This window comes from Centruroides sculpturatus, unplaced genomic scaffold, assembly GCF_000671375.1.
Source record: "Centruroides sculpturatus isolate CEXI.00-Female unplaced genomic scaffold, Cexi_2.0 scaffold250, whole genome shotgun sequence".
NCBI classification, from domain to species: domain Eukaryota; kingdom Metazoa; phylum Arthropoda; class Arachnida; order Scorpiones; family Buthidae; genus Centruroides; species Centruroides sculpturatus.
In genome coordinates, this window is record NW_019384557.1 from 357,541 (window position 1) to 378,554 (window position 21,014).

At 31.5% G+C, this 21,014-nt stretch overlaps 1 protein-coding gene across 1 annotated transcript in view; it reads left to right on the forward strand.

Annotated features, from left to right (window-relative positions):
- Positions 1 to 21,014, forward strand: part of LOC111623901 — a 79,684-nt gene that overhangs the window by 36,498 nt on the left and 22,172 nt on the right. Inside the window, exons 12-15 of the mRNA XM_023366634.1 lie at positions 430 to 577; positions 648 to 757; positions 831 to 950; positions 3,854 to 4,255. Of these exons, the coding sequence (XP_023222402.1) occupies positions 430 to 577; positions 648 to 757; positions 831 to 950; positions 3,854 to 4,255 (780 nt within the window). The remainder of the gene's footprint in view (positions 1 to 429; positions 578 to 647; positions 758 to 830; positions 951 to 3,853; positions 4,256 to 21,014) is intronic.

The following is a 21,014-nucleotide window of genomic DNA, read 5'->3' on the forward strand; positions in this document are numbered from 1 at the left end:
TTATAACAAAAAAAGGTATATATCTAAGTAAACAATAAAATATAGATCAACATTAATTTAAAGGGACATCAACTTTTATTATGTATTTTAATAAAAAGCTACATATTTTAATATAAACCTTATATTATTTTATTATTATGGCCTTTTAGAAAAGTGTAGAGAAATATTCATACTTTTACATAAATGTGTATTTAGTGATTAAAAACTTTAAACAAAATACTGTATTGTACACATTTGACAGTTATGTTAATAACTGACACTGAGAAAAATAAATAAAATGACCAGTGGCACTTAGCCTAGCCATTCATCTCACATTGTGTATCCATTATCAATTTCTATAATTGTTTTCAAAGTAATTATTTAAATTCTATAATTATTTAAATAGAACGTTTTTCATGTTAAATAGTTAAATAATTTTTACATTTGTAGGCATTTGATATATGTGAAAGAGAATATGGAATACCACCTGTGATGACTGGTCAAGAAATGAGTGAATGTAATATTCCTGATAAGTTGACTATGGTTTCTTATATTTCTCAAATATATGAAATATTTCGTGGGGAAATACCTTATACAGGTAAAAAGCTAAAAAATATCTCAATTTATTAAACCTTTGCTGTTAATTTTAAATTAATTTAATTTTCCAGTCCGTCCAATTAAGCCATTGGTTGGGGAAGACATTTCAGGAGGAAATCAGCATCAGTCCTCATTATCTATTTTCAGCAAGCTTAGTCAAAAATTTCAGGTTAAAAGAGGAGTAAGTATTTAAATAAATTTTAGTATTTCTCAAAATTCGAAGTATATTTTTTTACCGATTTCTTTTCTTATAGTATTCTTTGGAAAGAGAATCAAAAGATAAAGAAAAAACTGACACACTCAAGCGAAGCAAAACTACTAATACTTTAAGTAACAAGAGAAAATCAAAAGAGAGAGATAAAGGAATTGCTTTGGTAAGAAATATTATAATAATCTAGTTTAATTACAATATTTTCTTAACAGAATTGAGATATCAAATATAATAACACACTTATGAAGAGTTAAATTTATACTTTGCATTTCAATAATAACCAGTTTGCTATTGCAGTTTTATTTGACATGTTAATAAAGTAAACTATGCAAATTTTTAGCTTTGTAATTTATTCTTATATGCTTCATTTTAAAATGATGTAAGACATATTTTAGTAGCCCTTGAGCACATTTATTTATTTTTTTCTTTCTTTCAAATTTTACTATTAATTTGATCCGATAAAACAGTTTTAAATTTTAATCAACAGTTTTACATTAAGTACACTTTGTTTCTTTGTTTAGTTTATTGACAGACTTGTTTATTGAATTATTATTGATAGTTTCTGGATTTGGATAATAGAGAAAATTTCATTGAATTTACTGCTCTGTGTTCTTTATCTGAAATAATTAATTAATTGAAGTAATGAATGTGCAAAATTTCAAGTCTGTGTAATGTATAGGAGTTTTCTAATGCATTTAACTTTGTCAAATAAAGGATGAATTTGGGAAACTAGTTTTATCAGAAACTGAGTGCTTGTATTTAAACAGATTAGTTGGATTCGTCCAGTACTTATTGAATGCTTAGTGGACAGCTGCTAGAAAATAATTCCTGGCTTATTGGAAATACATATCATGTATTGTTGATGAGTGTGCATGAGCTCATTTACAAAACATACATCATGTGTAAATGTAACTGAGATTAAATAGAAATAATCCATATGTATATGAGCAGTTATTTATTGTGACATCATTGCAATGCCAGGCTGCAATTTTTATCATATTTTTAATTTATTTAATTTAAAATATATGCTCTCTAGATATGTTTATTGAATGTAGGATTAATTGTTAACATCAATCTTTTCCCACATTCTGAGAAGGTTTATAATTTTACTTGGAAACAGACAAGGTACCAGTTGAGTTCTGAGAATGAAGGTTCAAACCAATTGGAATATTATATTGAGAGACACAATCTATATAAACCTATGTCCCAAAGACATGGGGGACTTCTCTAATTCCATTTTCTGTACAGCCCATTGCATGTTATTTTTGGATACTTCTTGTTTTCTCCATTACTGCTGATTCCCTCCAACTTTGCCAAAAAGGGGGACCTTTCTGACAGTTTCTGTGCCCTTTTCTGACAGTCTTCAAATTCCTTGCTGAGCTTTATAGTGAATTGACCTTCAGAGTCATTTCTTTTCATGGACAACCAGCTTTTCCTTTTTGGACTTAACATTAGAATTGAAGGAGCATCAAAAAACTGTTGACAATTTACATAGTTCTGACCAAGAATTATACATTATGGGAATGTCTTGCTTGCTCTCTTCTCTCTTAATGAATTGCTTTTATTATGCAAAAATGAGTTCTCCTTCATCCTGTGTTTATACACCCACATTTATAACTTCCTTCCACTTATACTGTCCATTCATGATCCCTTTCAATCTCAAGTTTAAAATTTAACCATTTTGTTTTGATATGTGTGATGAAAGTCATGTGATCTTACAAATATTTAGTAGTTCTACAGAAATTATTTGAGACTGCTACTGGATAAATTCAATGAAGTTGAATCCAATATCGTCAAACATACTATCTAGCTGTTTTAAACTTTAATAAATTAAAAATACAATAATAAAAATTTGGAGAGAGCGATTGTTTTTGTTATCTTTGTTCCATAAGGCACAGTTTTAAAATTACTGTTAAAAATTAATTTTTTTCATTTCAGATATCTTTATTATAGTATGTTTAAACAAAACATACTAGTACAGTAGAACCTCGAAAACTCAACCTAATGTGGACCGAAGGGTGGCCGAGTTTGTGAAAATGCCGAGTTATCGGGAATGGGGTTAAAAAAAATAAGTATGAGTATTTCCTCAGAAAATACTGTACTGTACTTGTACAGTATTTACTTGTACAGAATATAACAGAGAATAAACTGCCCAAATACCCTTAAACAAAGGAAAAGTACGTCCTTTATGAAGGCATAGAGCCACTACATGAAAATGAAAATTAATGAATACACTGTGTACAGTAATTTACCTGATAAGACAGACCTCAGAAAAATACTTTATGAGAGCTTTTATACTTTTATAAAGCTGTCTATAATGAAAATTAATTAACTAAGGATTTTTTCGCCCTGCCAAGGTGTGGACCAGTTATCCGGAGTGCTAAGTTATCGAGGGACGAGTTTTCGAGGTTCTACTGTATAAAGATATTTGAAAAAACTTTTATAATCTAAATAAGTATTTTTGTTGAAATTTGAATCTTCTATCTAGAAGTTCATATCTATGCCATCTGTCTCAAGTCTGCTTTGAGTAAACAATGTATTAAGAGATTGCAATATTTGTAATCTTAGATTTGTTTTGAATGATTAAAAGTTACCATTATTTCCTTATTCATATACCTAAAGTTAAGTAATATTGTTTTGCATCATTAATATTGCCTAAAATTTATAAGTTTTGATAAAAATTTGCCAGGTCAGATAACAGTTGTTTAATCACAATAGTATTTCATTTAAGTATTTTTAAGCAATATTCTTTAGATAATTGTTTATTTGAAGTATGTAATTGGTACATACATACATACATACTCATTTCATACTTATCACTTAACTATTTCAATTTATGAATGTTTTAAAGAAAGTTTTGTTACTCAAGTTTTAAAAAGATTTATCCATTTTACAGAGAACTAAAAGTTATTAGCAATTAGTAAATTTCTGCATTTAAATAAAATATTTAGTAATTTATAATTAAGAAATAATTAAAATCCTTTTTCAATTATTATTGTACTATTATAATATTTATATGCACAAAATTCAATTAATTGTTTATAATAGCAATTATATTTTTTGTAGGAAATAGAACCACAAGATGTAGCATTAAAATCATTCAAAAAATTAACAGGAACATCAGAGAAGGCATCATTTAATACTCGTGTACGTGATTTAGAAGAGAAAATGAGAAAAGATGCAGGATTAAGATCTCACCATGGTAGTGGTGATAGCAGTAGTGAAGTTTCAAGTGCACAGAATAAAACTGGAAAAAGAGCCACTAATCATAACATAAAGTTGCTAGAACAACAGTTGAGAAAAGAATCTATTAAAACTTTAAAAAGTGATGTTCCTAAAGTTGGTAAACTTAGTGCAGATGACTGGAATATCAAACAGTTAGAACAAACAACACGCCAAAGTAAAATTACACCAAAGATAACAAATAGTGAAGCTAAAAGTATATCTCAAGATATTTTTAATAATAAGGTGAGTGAAAAGAGTAGAGTGAAGCCATTAATAAGTTACTTTGAAAAACTTTGCAATTCAGCATTTTCAAAATTACTGCACTTACCTCAGTTTTCAACTAAGATATAATTGTTTTTGTAATTCATAAAATAAAATTAAAAAAAAACTGAATAGGGCTTGCTTATCCCTTTAAATTAATGCATGTCTAATTTTTGCATTGTGATAGCTACTGCATGTAAATAAAGCTTTGCATGTTTTGGTTTAGCTTGGTCTATGCTTTAAAAAGCTCCTAAAGTAATATAAAAAACATATTAGAGCTTTTTTTAAATTAATACTTGACTACTTATTGTAGGAATGAGTAAATAAAGATTACTGGAATTTGCTTAATAAAAATACATAAATTGATATATTTTCTTAGTGTATTTATGGATGTTGGAATTTTATATTTTTAATTAACAATTTAGATCTAGTAATAAGATTTAAGATATTTATTAATTTTGAATGAATTTTCTCTCTTGGTCGCAATGACCTAAGTTAGTATAAAAAAATTAATAATATATAATTAAAGTATCAATAAATTTATTAAAAAATGTATATCTATTATAATTTTAAGTTAACTTTTCAGTTTTCTAATTTAATTTTAATAATTGTTAATTATCATTGCATTAACACTAGAATGCCAAACTGTGGTCAATTGATCACCTTGATTTTTAGATGTGCATATTTTTGGCAGTATAATTCTGAGATTTTATGATTTTTTGACCAGAAATTACTGTTTCTAGGATAAAGTTTATAAGATAATACTGATTGATCATTGGTGCCTGGTGACAGTTTATCACCCTCTGTTTTTACAAGGTGTTTTCATGTAGTTTTAATGCTAAATATTCACTAATTTACCATTTATAATCCAAAAAAGTACAGATAACTGAAAAGATATTTACTGCATTTCAGTTCCAGGGGGCATGGCTGCCATATCTAGACTTGCAGTTTTTCTAAGAGCTTCCTAGCCTTTCACTGTCTCATCTGTTTGAGTTGTCTTACATTTGCTATTTTATAGTTTGTTGCAATGAGATGTTATGTATCCTTATAAGATGATGCTCCAAGCATCATCATACTGCAGATAAAATTTTGAAAATTCTGCAAGATATATCTCCAACTCAGTCTGGGGTGAAGTCAGATCCAGAGTAAAGCTCTGAGTCTGAGAACTCTAGTGATGAATTTCAACTTCATGCAGGGTAAATAATAGTTATTCATCAGAGAGTTACTCTGATAATTTCCTAGAGAAAATACTGAATCACTAAGATTATTAGCTTATTTTCTACTTCTAACTCTTCTATTGGATTATATTATAGTATTTGATTTATATAAATACAAAGGTTATCTTATGTAGGGTTTATCACCAAGTGAACAATCTAGCATTTTTTAAAATTATGTACAGTAGCACAATAAAGAATTTTTAATTTAAAATGTATTAGATTGGTCACTTGGTGTGATAAACCCTTATGTAAGATAACCTTTGTAGTTATATAAATCAAATACTATAATATAACAAGCATTAAAACAAAAATAATATAAAGAGTTTGGTTATTTAGCCTACCATTGTCATGTTTATTGAGATAATCAAATGGTACAAAATGGCATAATTTAATTGGTCAAGTAGACATCAATTGAAAATATGATATGTTAAATTTTTTTCAGATATTTTTCCTAATGTTAGCTCTAAAAAACTGTTTCGTTTACAGCTGAATACCAAATGGTAATCTGCCAATGAATATAATTTTGTGAAAAATACACTAAATATTTAAACTTGCACCCTTGAAAACCACTTAAAACACATTTTGTGCTTGTCAGTAATCTTGTATTATGCAATTTTCATATTTGAATGCCACCATATCACTGGTCTGATAAAATGAAGGAACCGTTATGAAAGGGGTTGAAGTTAATTTGACCAAAAGTAATAGTTGACCACTACTTTGAAGAGAGAATGGTAAACAACTAATAATTAATACTGGTCTACTATTTTAAAAAATTGCCAGGATGAATTTACTTTTACAAAAAAATATATATTTCTTGGTAGACTATACATGCAGGATGAGTCAGTTTCACACAGGATCAGTCGACTCTGCCGTGGAATTGTTATTACACCAAGCATGTGAAAGGATTGAATAAAACTGATTCATTCTGTATGTATAATCTACCAAGAAATATATTTTTTTTTTGTAAAAGTGATCTGTGTTGGATAGTTTGTGATGGCCATGGATGTGATTGAAGTTGCTAACCTTAATGTCTGAGAGATTTCATATAAGACTTGTTTCAATAAAAAAGTCCTGTAAAAATGCAAAAATAATTGCTTTTATGTGATCCCATAAAAAACTGATGAAATGAGGTTGAAAAATAAAGGAAACTTTTGAAAGTTGTGGCATAAGAATAGTGGAAGCAATTTTACAGTAAGACTCAACATGTGAATAAAGTACACATTACACAGACAACAACTACAGGAAGTTTTGGATGAAGCAATGTTGCCATGATAATAAATAGGAAAATAAACATTGGTAAAATCATAAATAAGACTTTAAGCTCTACTTTGTGCCTTAAAATCATTTCATGTACATTAATTTGGCTGAACTGTAAAAAGATTTTTAAGCAGTATCAGTAAAAGAAGTTTGGGGCAATGGGTTCATGAGTTAATAAGGGGGAGATGAAATTGGGAGGTGCGGGTGTCCAGGATTTGCGGTAGTTAAGTATGTCCTTGTAAATATCTCATTTATAAGAAAAGTATTAGAATTAGTTTGATTTATTTGGTTATGGCAATGCGACACGTGAATAATCTGCCAAGGAGGATGCATCCTGGGAAGACTTTTTATGTAAAGCTTGCCCCTATTTAGGTGTTACTAATGTGAAGAAATACCAGGAAACTTCAGTGCCACATGCAAATCAGTCATGAGTTTGTGTGTGGCCAACGGATTGGCCACATGCAAACTCACGACTGATTATCAGTGTTTGATGATTTTATCCACTTGATTATTGGAGGTACTTATTGAGCTGAAATTTGTTGGACTGCATTTAGAAAAAATTATAGACATAAATTCCCTCTGTTGTCTGTCTGTTGTCTGTCCTTCTCTGATCTTGAGAATGGAGTTAGTTAGATGAATGTCAAGATCATATATGGAAAGCTTAAGAGCAGGAACCCAGATTAACTATATACAAACTTCTGGTTTGATCCAGAAGTCACATTATTTCAGTTTAAAGATTTTTTTCTGAACAGAGTTAGATACATAACTGGCACAACTCTATTGTTACAGGAAAAGTATGATGTACAGCAGGTGTGTCAAACTCATTTAAACAAGGGGCCATTTAATGTGGCTGGTAAGATTCATGCAGGTCACATCACATTTACAAATTTTCTTAAAATTATAATTTGAAGTGAGAATGAAGGAGTATAGGGCAGGGGTTGGCAACCTTTTGAGTCAGAAGAGCCAAAATTACAATTTACAAAATTTCAAAGTTTTTAAAGAGCCACAAAATTTTTTCTTGCCAACAATAAATAGTACTCGCATAAATAAAGTTTTTTGATAAAAAAAAACTAATCTATTTATTCATAAGAAAAAATATCTATTTATTCATATATAAGTAGTGTTATTCACAACAAATTAGATAATAGAAACATCTGACGACGGCGTCATTCGAGAGCTTCCGACGGACTGACGACAGTGACGACGTGTGTTACGGGGGAGGGGTGCGGTGAAAAGCGAGTACAAGTGGCTGAGAGATAAAATCAGTGCCTAATCCTCGTTAATCGATTCAGAACGATTTTTAAATTTTTTTTTTTTGATAAAATAAATAATATTTGCATATGGAACTAAAGAGCCGCAGCTTCACATCGAAAGAGCCGCATATGTCTCGTGAGCCACAGGTTGCCAACCCGTGGTATAGGGCAATTAAAACACATTATGTAGTTCAGTGAATTCAACTCAACAATATATAATTGCTATAGTATTGTTTTTATTCAAACATTTATATTATTTAATGTACATATTTATAAAACTAAAGTTAATTGTTTTTACCAGAAACTTGCCAGTGCTTTCTTCCTCCTCCTAGTTTTCCAATATCTGGATTCAAAGACTGAGAACAAACAATCTTCATTATGGCAGATAGTTGTTTATCAGTTAATCTCAATCTGTAAACTTGAGCTGTAAGCTGCATGAAAATAATTGCTCACATAAGTATATACTTCCAAAAAAGCATAAAATTTGTGCAGCAAACTTTTTAATTTCCAGGTATTATTCATCTAAATAAGAATATATTTTGGGAGTTCCTACTTCTCGATATTTGTCTTTTTAAAACTGAATCATTCTGGAAATCAATTAATTCCAGTTGCTTATACTAATAAACACACCTGATTATATTTACCGAGTTTTTTTCTTTATTCCAAACATTTTCAGCCTATTTGGATAGGCCAAGAAAAAGAAAAAAAGAAAAAACTCGACAAATGTAATCAGTTGTGTTTATTAGTATAAGTAACTAGTATTCCTGAGAAGAAGATAGATAGATAGATAGATAGATAGATAATTCCAATTGTATCGAAGTTTGAGATTTTTCTGTTTCAAAGGAAAAAGGTCCAATGAAAAGAGGGAATTTCTTGTAACTCTTTGAACATTTTGATGATTTCTTTGAAATCATCAAAATGTTTATTAAATTTGTTTTTTTATTTCTTCAATTTTATCAACATATTGTGAAAATGAGCAACTTTGATTTTGTGCTTTTAATTGCTCACATGTAGGAAAATATGTCAAAACATTTTTTGCAAATGAATTTTAAACAGTCAGATTTCTTTTTACAGAACTTGCAATTGCATCATACATATTTATTATTAATTGATCTTTATCTTTCAATGTAATATAAAGATTATTCAGATGGTCTGTAATATCTGTTAAAAATGCTAGGTTTTTTACCCACATTGGATCTTTTATAACCAACATACTTTTGTTGTTTTCATCTTTCATTTCAAGAAATATTATTTCCTCCAAAAGCAGATAGCTCTTCAGGACTTTGTGGCAGGACAACCAACAAACTTCTGTGTAATAAGGAAGATCTTCAAATTCAGATTCTAAATCTTTAAGGAATGAAGTAAATTGATGATGGTTAAGTGCTCTTGATCTAATAAAGCTGACTGTTTTTGTAACTGTTTTAAGTACTTCATCCATTTTTAATAATTTTATACAGAGAACTTGTTGATTAATAAGGCAATGAAAAGCCCTGATTTTTGGTTTATTTGGATATTCATCTTGTAATTTTCTCATCAGTCTTAACACAAATCTTTTGGTTTCACCCATCATCAATTTAGCATCATCAGTTGTTACAGAAACAAGGCTTGTCAAGAGGAAGCTTACATTTTTCTAAAATGCTCCATACAGCATCAAAAATATCTTTACTAGTTGTTGTTCCGTAAAGAGAGATAATTTCCAACAATTCTTTGGTGATCCTCATGTTGTTATCACAACCACGAAAAAAAAAAAACAGCAACTTGTGCAACATCTCTTACATCCATGCTTTCATCAATCACAATTGTGAAAAGCACTCAACTTTGGTAGATATTTCATGTACTTGTGAACTGACATCATCTGCTATTTCCATAATTCTGTCTGCCATCGTATTTCTTGATAATGAGATATCTTGAAATGCTTGTCCCTTTTCTGGACAGGTGAATTCGGCAGCTTTTATCATACATTCTTTGATTAAAGAACCGTCAGTGAATGATTTTGAATGTTTTACTAATAAATAGCTTATTTTGTAACTGGCTCTTGTTATGGATTCATTATTTTTTATGAATTTTGTAAGCACTTATTGCTAGCTATTAAGTGAATTTTTCATTGTTTTTAATTTTTCTTCTCTTATTTTTCTTTCAAAGCACGAAAATTATTCTTTGTGATTAGTACTGTAATGTTGCTTAATGTTGTATTCTTTAGCAACACTAATTGTTTTTTTTTGCAAATTAAGCGCACAATTTTTTGGTTCATTTCTGCACAAAAATAGTTCAGTTCCTACCTTTCTTGAAATTTTCTTTCCTCATCATCAATTTTTTATTTTTTATTTAGCATTGAAAGTGACATTTTTTGTATAAAAAGTAGGGTTTAAATTTTAAAAATTCAAATAACTGCAACTACATATACTTACATTTTTGTGAGTAAGTTTTATAAAAGAGAACAACCCACAATTCTTTAACATGCTGATTGAGACAAAGAAACTAGTGCAAATGTCTTTTGTTAAAATTCAAAGAAAGTACAGTTATGCACCCTGACTGTGGCAGCTGTGCCTACCCACCATATATGGCTCTGCAATATTTTATAGCGTTTTGAAGCTCGGCATCTCTAGATTGAAATTGGCGTGAAGTTACTGGTGAGGTGCGTAACCAAGGCATAGTCTTCCATGGATGACCAGTGCATCATAGCAACGATGTGACAGTTACTTGCTATTTTCTTCATGACACATTGTTTTGTTTTTCATTTTATTGCAGAGCATCGTGGTCATGGGCCACGAAAAATTACATTGGGCTGCCAGTTTGATACTGCTGACGTACACAGAGGAAACACTAATCTACTCCACTCAGGCAAGTGCTATGTGCTATCTGGTAGTACATAGCACTTGCCTGCAGTAATGCCATAATGGTATCTATTTTGCACTTTAAATTTTTTTTAAATGTAAATTAAAAATTTTTTTTGTAAGAATTATATTTAGTTTATTATTTTCTTAGCACTATCTATTGGCAAAAAAGTTATGGGTAACTCAAAAAATTGAATGTAAATAAAAATTAATTGATTTATAGAAATGCAATCAATATTTTGGGGTGGGATGTACAACATTATCTAAGGTAGAAGAATTTGAATGAACCTACCAAGTTTCTCAGCAATTGGTCAAATGGCCTAGGAGTATATAGTGAATAAACAAACATCCTCATTTATATATATAGATGTATAGATAACACAACTTTGAGAAATATGTTTCCTCTTTATACTAGTTTATTTAGTTCTCATTGTAACTTATCTTGCTCCAACGTTATAGGTGCTCTAGAAAATCATTACCAAGAAAGACCAGATATCAATAGTCAGGAATTTGGCATTGTTGGAACATCATGGATAAGCATTGCACCTCTAAACCAATCAGTTAGACATCAGCAAAATGTTCTTTGAGAGAATGCTGATCCTACAAGACATGCAAAACAGTGCACAGGAATGCAAGATTGTCCTCAGACAGTGTGTAAAGTACTATATTATTTTCTGACTTTTCCAACAATTATCGACACGACTGTGTGCTGGAAATAGCTGTTCCCTAACGGGTACTTTATGCGGATTTGCGTTAGTGTGCCAGGCCTGGACTTTAAGCGTGCACCGAATTAAATAATGACAAAGTTTGTCAATAACAATCCAATATTTAATAAAATTTCTAGTAATAACTATATACAAAATTTAGTAAAAAAAATCAGATAACAATTTATTCAACGTAAATCAATAAGAATCAACCCGACAAAACTCAAATCAATCTATTTTCTAACTTAACTCTATTCCCCTTTGGAATTCGACAAAATTCAAAGACTTAACTTATGTACAATAATTCTTATAAATTAAAGATCCTAATCGTCACCTCAATATACTAGGAACCTTTTTCCTCAACTCTCAAGACTTTCTCTAATCTTCGATCCACAAATCGAATAACTTCAAAATTGCCTTGGAACTACTTTCCTATTGGACACCTCTCTCTCGGTTACTGCTACGAAGCTCACCACGCTCATTGCTAACAGAAGCTCACCTCGCTCGTCTTCACTTGAGGTTCGGACTTTATACTGTGAGGTGACGTCATAATTCTGAATGCAATCACTCCTTTCATTTACATACTTATTTGCTAACAATAAACTTTTTCTATTTGTCTGGCCGCCTATTTTCCAACAATACTCGCTAACCTTTTATGTTATTCTTTTTTTCGGGATGTTTTTATTTTTTAAGGTTTAGCAAGTTATGCTTGTGGGGTCTCCCCCTCCTTTTCTTGGTGCGGACTTACTTTTTTCCGCTTGGAGCGCAAGTGTGCGCAAGTTTTTTTCTACGGCGCTTTCCTCTCGTCGGTGAGTTGGTTTCTCTTCTATTTTTAAGTTTCTAAGGTGAATGGTGAGGAAACCTTCGTCCTAACAAAACATAAGCCCCAACCAAAAATAGAATAATAAGCAAAATAAAAGTAACTAAAAATAATGCTCGGACTTGGTTCCTTACACCCCTTCCCCTTTAGATTAAAGAGAAATTTATTTCTCTTTTTATTTAAAGCCAAACTCTCCAAGGAGTGTGCCTTATATACAATTTTGCTGCCAGGTTTACAAATTACTACATCCCTTACAATGACTGACATAAGCGGGAGTGACTCGTTGCTTAACAAAAATTTATTCTATGTTTTACTTAGTTATACAATTTGGGGAAAATGTTGATATACATCACATGCGTGTTCCAAAGTTTGTTGCTATTTTCATGCTTTTATATGGCGTGAGCAGGGTGAATCGTTAACCCCATAATTTTAGTTCTAATGATTTATTTTCTCTCTTCACGCTATGGACTGACTGTCAGATTATAGTTTAGCATTGTTAGTTTGTTTAGTGCTTGGTTACTCCAGTCCATCATCGTAAAAAAAGTTTTTTTTTTTTTTTTTTTTTTAAACTTCTCCCCGTTTAGCCAAAAATCCTTTCCCCTCTAGGAATCCTTGGATTACAATTAATTTGGTCAAAGACCATCTGTAAAGAAACTATATTCACCTATGGCTTCCTTCTCTATCTTTGAGCCCTTGGCTTCCTTGTGAGACCGGCGAGTTGTTGGTAATCCACTCATTGTATTGGTCACAATCGTCGTTGGATGACCCCTGATGGTCTTGTTCTGGCGATGGGCAGCGAGATTGTTGCGTGATCCAATGACGATCCCGTAATGGAGTGTGATCCTCTATCGTTGCCCCTATCGGTTTGTGGTAGGAGTGTTGTAGTTTTCCTTGGAAACAGTGTATATCACTTAAGATTTGCAACGTGTTGATGTCTGGGCTCTTTTATCTCATAGACTACTGGCGAGATAATCTTAGCGATCTCGTAAGGTCTTGACCACTTAGGTGCCAATTTAGCGCTGAAGCGTCAGCTAGAAGAAATAGGGTGAGCTTTTAAGACTACTAATGAACCCACCTTGAATGTATCTGGCTGCCTTCTTAAATTGTAAGCCGTTCTCTGTTTTTGTTGTGCAGTTCGCATGTTGTCTCTGGCTTGTTTTCTTATCTGTTGCAATTCTGCCCATTTCTCTTTAATGGTCGTAGGGCGACTTGGATAAGACATTAGGCGGTCCCATGGGAGTGCAATCTCTCTCCTGATATGTAGTTGAGCTGGCGTATACTTGGTAGAATCCTGTTCTGTAGTTCGTAATTCCAGCGCTAACTCTGATATATGGGTGTCCCATTCTTTATGGTTTCTTTCGATGTATGCCGCAATCATCCTCCCCAAGATGCGGTTTACTCTTTCTGTAAAATTTGACTGAGGATGATATGGCGTCGTCAAAATATGCTTAATTCCAGTGCGGTCACAAACTTCCGCTAGGAGGTGAGAAATGAATTGTGGCCCATTATCGGATATTAATGTTTTAGGCAGCCATACCTGCAAAAGTATTCTTTATATATACAATTTACAACGTTTTCTGCGGTAATCTTCCGCAGAGGAAAAATTTTGACCCATTTACTGAAGTAATCAACCATAACAAGAAGATACTGATTACCTTTGTTGGACCTAGGATAGGGTCCCATAATATCTATGCCTACCTTCTCCCCCGGTTCCATTATCTCGGGGACTTGCATTAGTCCGGCTGTTTTCTTCTGGTCGAACTTCGTTATCTGGCATGTATGGTACCCCAGTACATAGTCCTTAATGTCTTTCCTCATTCCAGGCCAATAGCAACATTGTTGAATCTTTTTAGTGGTATTTCGCACACCTAAGTGGCCAGTGATTGGATGGTCATGTAGCTCTTGTAGTAAGTCATTTCTTAGTTCGTATGGAATTACTGGTCTATAACTTCCAGTGTCATCAGTTTTCCGGCTATAATACAAAATATCATTTACTAGCCGGTAATGGGATGACTTACCTACTAGTTCTGCTGACATGGCTGGGTCATTTGGTAAGTTTCCAGTCACTAAGTAATTGTATAGTCCGCTCCTCTCTGAATCAGTTCGTTGAGCATCTATAAGGTCTTTCTCTCGTTCAAAGGTAGTTACCGCCAACAGTTTTGCGGCTAGGTCCGATTCTTCACTTGGTTGTAGATCTTCCAATAGACGTTGAGACAAGGCGTCTGGCAATAGATTCTCCTTTCCACTTCTATGTTGTATTTGGAAACTAAATTCCTGTAATCTCAAAGCCCATCTCATTAACCTACCTGAGAGGGACGTAGAACTATGGAGCCATCGTAATACCGAATGGTCCATTACAACGGTAAATTCTGTTCCGTCTAGGTAAACTTTGAACTTCTCTATAGCCTATACAATGGCTAGACACTCAAGCTCCGTGGCCGTATAGTTTCTTTCGGCCGTGTTTAATGTACGGCTAGCGTATGCAATGACTTTCTCCTGGCAAAGCACTGCTCCCAGTCCTACAGTGCTAGCATCTGTGTATAATGTATAAGGCAGACCTGGCTTAGGAAGCTGCAAAATAGGTGCAGTTATTAACTTACTTTTTAGCTTTTCAAAAGCTTGACGGCATTCTTCCATCCACTCCCATCGTTTCCATTTCCGCCGTAACTGATAACAATGGTTTGGCGATGGTTGTATAGTTAGGTATGAATCTACAGTACCAGCTGCACATTCCCAAAAAGGTGCTAAGATCCTTTTTATTTCTGGGTGTCGAAACTCTTGAACGGCCCATACTTTCTCGTCTTCCATTGCAATGCCTTTATTGCTGACTTTGAATCCCAGGTAATGAACATCTGGGCGACAAAAGTGACTTTTAGCCAATTTAATCCTGCAGCTGCCAATCTTTCGAACACATTGGTAAAGTGTTCTATGTGTTCTGTAAAAGTAGATGAATATATTATAATATTGTCTAAATAAACTTGACAATACTTTCCTTTTTTTTCCTTTAGGACTTTGTCCATTAGCCTTTGGAATGTTGCTGGTGCATTCATTAGACCGAAAGGCATGACTAGAAATTCATACAAGCCACTATTCGTAATAAAACTAGTCTTCGGTCTGTCTTGTTCCTTTAATGGCACTTGCCAGTATCCAGACAATAAGTCCAATGTAGTTATAAAGTTTGCTTCTTTAAGCGAAGTCAGTAACTCTGAAATAATCGATAAAGGATATTTATCAGTCACTGTTACCTGATTTAGCTTTCTATAGTCAATACATAATCTCCAATCGTCTGTTTTCTTCTTAACCATGATGGCTGGTGAGGCCCACGGAGAATTTGACGGTTGGATAATACCATCCTTTAACATTTCCGCTATCTGGCGGTTCATTTCCTTTAACTTCACGTCAGAGTATTTATACGGTCGTCCACATACTGGTGTCGCCTTGTCAGTGACGATTTCATGTTCTATTATATTAGTTAGTCCCGGCTTATCTGTAAACAGTTGCAGGTATTGTAATAATATAGTAAATATGTTTTTCAAAATCACTAACCTTTCACCACTCAATAGTGGTTTGGAGTTCATCCCACTTGGGTGAAATTTTCTCTTTTGGTTGAATTACGTCCAAAGAAACTGTCAAATTTTTTAAATCCATTTTTAATCCACGGTTCTTGGCAAAATCACGTCCTAGTAAACATTGCATTATAACTCCTTTTTAATAAGACACCAACCGAATGCCGTAAATTAATCGGGCTATTTTAATGCTAAATTCTAAATAAATTACGTAATTAATTTGGCACTAGAGGTAAGCGTTAGGCGCCATCTCTTATTAAAATTAATAATTATAAATATATTAATTAATTTAAATAATTTGGAACCGCTGGGAGAAAAAATCGGCCCGGAGCGGGACTCGANATTTATTTAGAATTTAGCATTAAAATAGCCCGATTAATTTACGGCATTCGGTTGGTGTCTTATTATATTGGATATCGGGTTTGGAGATGTTTATTTATAAGTCCTTTTACTTCAACGCACTCTTGGTGAAGGGTAATATTTCCAATCTGGATCTTTGCCCTTAATAATAATATAGAATAATAAGCAAAATAAAAGTAACTAAAAATAACGCTCGGACTTGGTTCCTTACACATGCACTTCACCTATTCATTACTGGTCCTGAATTCAATGTGATAAAGAAATGCACTGAAATGGAAGCCCACATTGTGTGCAATGATAATTCATGGTATTTGAGCTTAGGAGAGTTAAGACTTCATTGCTGTACCTGCCTAAGTATAGCAATAAAGGCAGTTTTCTTCACAATCTTTTTTATATTTAGGCACATGCCTAAGTACAAAGAAACATTGTAAAATAAGTCAGCCCAACTCCTGAAAATAAGTGAATAAAAATATTTTTATTGAAAACTTTTTTGATGTATAAATGTATTCATATTTAAAAATGTAAAAATCTGATTAGAACAAGATGAGGTGAAACACACACAATACCAACATTTTATGATTAAAAAAAACGGTCAAAAATGCAAAGAAGTAAATGATAGAGGTCAATTGACTGCTAATGGGCATTCTAGTTTTAAAACTGGAAAAAATTTGAAAATTGTAAATATTTGAAAAGTTCATTTTTATATTTAAAACAAAAATTAGATTAAATATTTTTTTTAGTTTTTTATAATGTAAAATTATCCTTTGCTATCATTTAAAATGGAAAAAATATTAAATTTTTTAAAAATTGCTTTCAGTTAAATATTTTTTTTTTTTATAAATCTCAATTTCACTATGTCAAGAACTCAAAACTTAACAAATATTCTTAAAGAAGGTTTAAAGTCTTCATCTTCAGATATAATTCAAAATTTGCATGATTACAAAGACATTTAAATAAGTCATTGTTTTTTTTATAAGTTGTATTTTTTTATTTTAATCACTTTAGGGAGCCTCACCTATAATGATAACATTAAGTGGAGTAAATAAATACTGTAATTACTGGAAATTCTGAATTTATTGGCTCTGATACTAAACAGACAAATATATTTTTAAATGTTTTAACACAATTTGTTTGACATCATGAGCAAAGGCCTTTTTCAAATATACATTTTTGAAACAATACATAAATGAAAACAAAATGCAAAGTATATATTCATGTCTATCAAGATTTGATTTTAAGTCCCTGCAGGAAGAAAACAGTTTGCATGGCTTCAACAGGTCAGAGCAACATGTCACAGCTGCCACTATAACAAAGCTTTTGTGAATACATAATTCCTAAAGACTTTTAATCTTTATGCTCCCAGATTTTTCACCTCCAGAAAACTTTTCCTTCCAGGTTATTTAAAGGATTGTGTTTATGCTAACAACTTGCATAATTCCTTGAAAACAAGCATTATTCATTTTATAGAAGAAATTATGTCATCTATGATGAAATATGTTACAAATAACAAATATCCATGCAACAATAATGTTATCAGCAACACAAATCATTTCCAGTATGTTCTTTAGATAAACATGAATTGTTCAAAAGTCAAAACAATACGTATCAAAGTTTTAAGTAACAATATTCTGTATATAAAGTAAATAAAAGCTTTTTGTAATTTATAAATTCAAAGTTCAGGAATGTTATGCTCAACCTGTATCAGCCATGATGTTATAGCCCATTTGATATTTGGTAATTTCATATCAAAAATAAACATCAGCTATTAAGTGATGGTTATTTTACAGTTTTACACTATATATTCACTTATATAAATAGAAATAAAGAAGAAAAATAATTCCTTTATTTTTTACTTGATTAATTAAAAATTATGCAATTTTCTGCTATTGTGGAATTTTCTTCTCATTAATCATTCATCATACTTGTTAGTTATATAAAGCAAAACTTTGTGTTCAATGAAATAATTAAACTATAGATTTGTCTGTTTAAATAAGTTATCATTAAAAAGTTTATACTTAAAAAGAAAATCTAAGTTTGTTCAGTTTTTTTAATATACTAATATAATTTTTTTAATTATAAGAAATAAATCAATTTGTTTAATGAGAATACATTATATTAAAATTAAAGGAATATTTAATGTTTGTTTTACACGAACACAATATAATCAGTTCACACATAAGCATGTATATAAATTTCATTTATTTCAGCAAATCATTGTTGTAATGAGCCAACATTTTCCTATTGAATGTGATAGAAGGTTTGTGATAGCACCACCATATTTTGCATTTTAATTAAAATTTTTCCATAATTACATAAATTCTATACTCCCAAGGATTATTAACATATTTAAATAATAATAACCATACAAACAATTTTTGGTCAAAACAAAGTTTTTCCTTTATAAATGCTAATTAGTCTATATTTAATCAGATATCTACTGCTTCAAACATTTATGGTTTGGAATATCAAGCATTTAAAATTTAGATGTATTGATCTTAAAGATTGTTTGTTTGTGTATCTAAAGTATGTAAATAAACTAACTACAAAAATATGGAATTTAAGCTAGAAACAGATTGCTAAGCTTCAGAAATATAGTACTTAGATAAGTTTGGAAACAAACATGGAGATTTTTCTTCACTAAAAACAAATAATAGTTCAAGAACATTTGCAGGGGTACAATTGTACACTGAAACTAGGGAAGAAATAGTAACTGGAAATAATAAATAATATTTGAAAAAGTATTTTTTATTTCTAGTTACTATTTCTTCTCTGTTTCAAATGTTAGGTTACTTTTTGTTACTATTTGTCTCTCAACAATTAAGTGCATATTCAGTATGAAAATGTAGATTAAAATGTACATTATTATTGAAACAGAAGAAAAAACATCAGACAGTGGTGGTAGACTTGAAAACACTTGCATTTTTACATGTGCCATTTGTGCTGTGGAATATAGAAACACATATTGTATCTTGTACTTGAACTTTCTAAGTGCAGATTGCCATAAATACAGTATAAGTTACACTTGGTTGATACATGGGTAGAGTCTGATCTATAGAGAACAGAGGAGACGTATCCTTCTTAATGTAATATTTTTGTACTAGCGAATTGTCCCACTCCAAGATATGTGTTTTTATTTTATACCATACTACAAAAATTAGGATAGAAAAACAGCACACAACACAGCAGGTATGCCTTTATATCCAGTGAAATCCCAACAATCAGAAATTTTTATTACTCATTATCATTGGTCTGTCATCCCAATATATATTTATATGGATTGATGCTAATGATGTGATACCAGGATTTTGTAGGAATGAACAGTTTATATGAACTGCAAACTTATAAAAGAACATTGCAACTTGTTTTGGATGGTGGTCTAAGTGAATTGGGCAAACTTATCTTTGTGATTCTTTTATTGGATTACTTCAGCATTACCAATTTCTTGAAGTATTTAATTTTGAAATTTTTATTTTTAACCTGCAAAGTAATGATCTTGACTTATAGGTCAATTGCTTCATTTCTGAGCTCAGTTGTATTTTCTTATCTCAAATATTGATCCCTGGCAGATTCAGTGAAACATTCCAGAGACAAAAATCTCTCATTTATACTTTACCAGCTGCAAGGACCCGCTTCGCTCAGTTTTTATTTGTTCGTACATTTGTATGTAATATAGTTCTTTTTATATATATATAAGACTTTTTCTAAGTAATCTAGAATCTAGCTGCAAGGACCCACTTTGCTGGGTTTTTATTTGTGGGCAAAAAGTAATGATAGTGAAGATTAAGATAATTACATTATGGCCAATATTATCCGTTTTCACAGAATGCAAGAATTAGGTCCCCCATTTCCAGACTAATTAAGAATTTTTACGTCCAGTCAAACGAACTATTTTCAATTTGATCAGTTTTCTGGAATCGTTCTATAATCGAACTAATTAGAATTTAAATTCGAATTCGAAAATTTTTAAAATTGAAATAGAAAATCTTCCACTTTCAACCACTTTCAAGCCCATATCTCCCGCACCCTTATAGCTATCAAGACGTAACCCCCTGGTGCATGAATGGAGACTTGGGGCTACTACCACATACAAAAACCATTCACGTGCGATGTGTAGTTTTGGCTAAAAAGTGAAATATAGGGACACCCACGTCCATTTTTATATACAGTGGGTGATCGGTTAACGAACATAATCCGTTCCAAGACTTTGTTTGCTATCCGAATTGTTCGTTAACTGATTATCGATTTACCATAGGTTTCTATGGGAATTTGATTAATTCGTTCTGGAGACCCCCCAAAATAAAAAAAGTATATACTTTTTTACTACGTTTATTTATATGTAATAATAAAAATACATATATACACGGTCTTGCATTTTTATTAGTCATGTTTTTTTCTGTTTGTGGGGGTTAAAGAATCTAATCCAATGTCGATTACTTTTCTGTCTTATTCATGATTTTTCAGAAGTAATTAATAGCATTGTAAGATCCCTAGGCCTATTAACCTCAACTTGGTTTGGATGCCATTTTAAGACCGTTGTTCTGACATCTTCCTACTTCTTCAAAAGATCTTTAATAGCAGATATCGGCATAAATCCGCATTTTCAGAAGAAAACGTAAAAGAATTGTTTCTGTCAGAAATACAAAAGGCTGGAATTACAAGGGAGAGTTTCAAAGTTCGGGGGAATACTATCCGATCAGTATATACTGGGTAGAACGTCGATGTCGACGTCT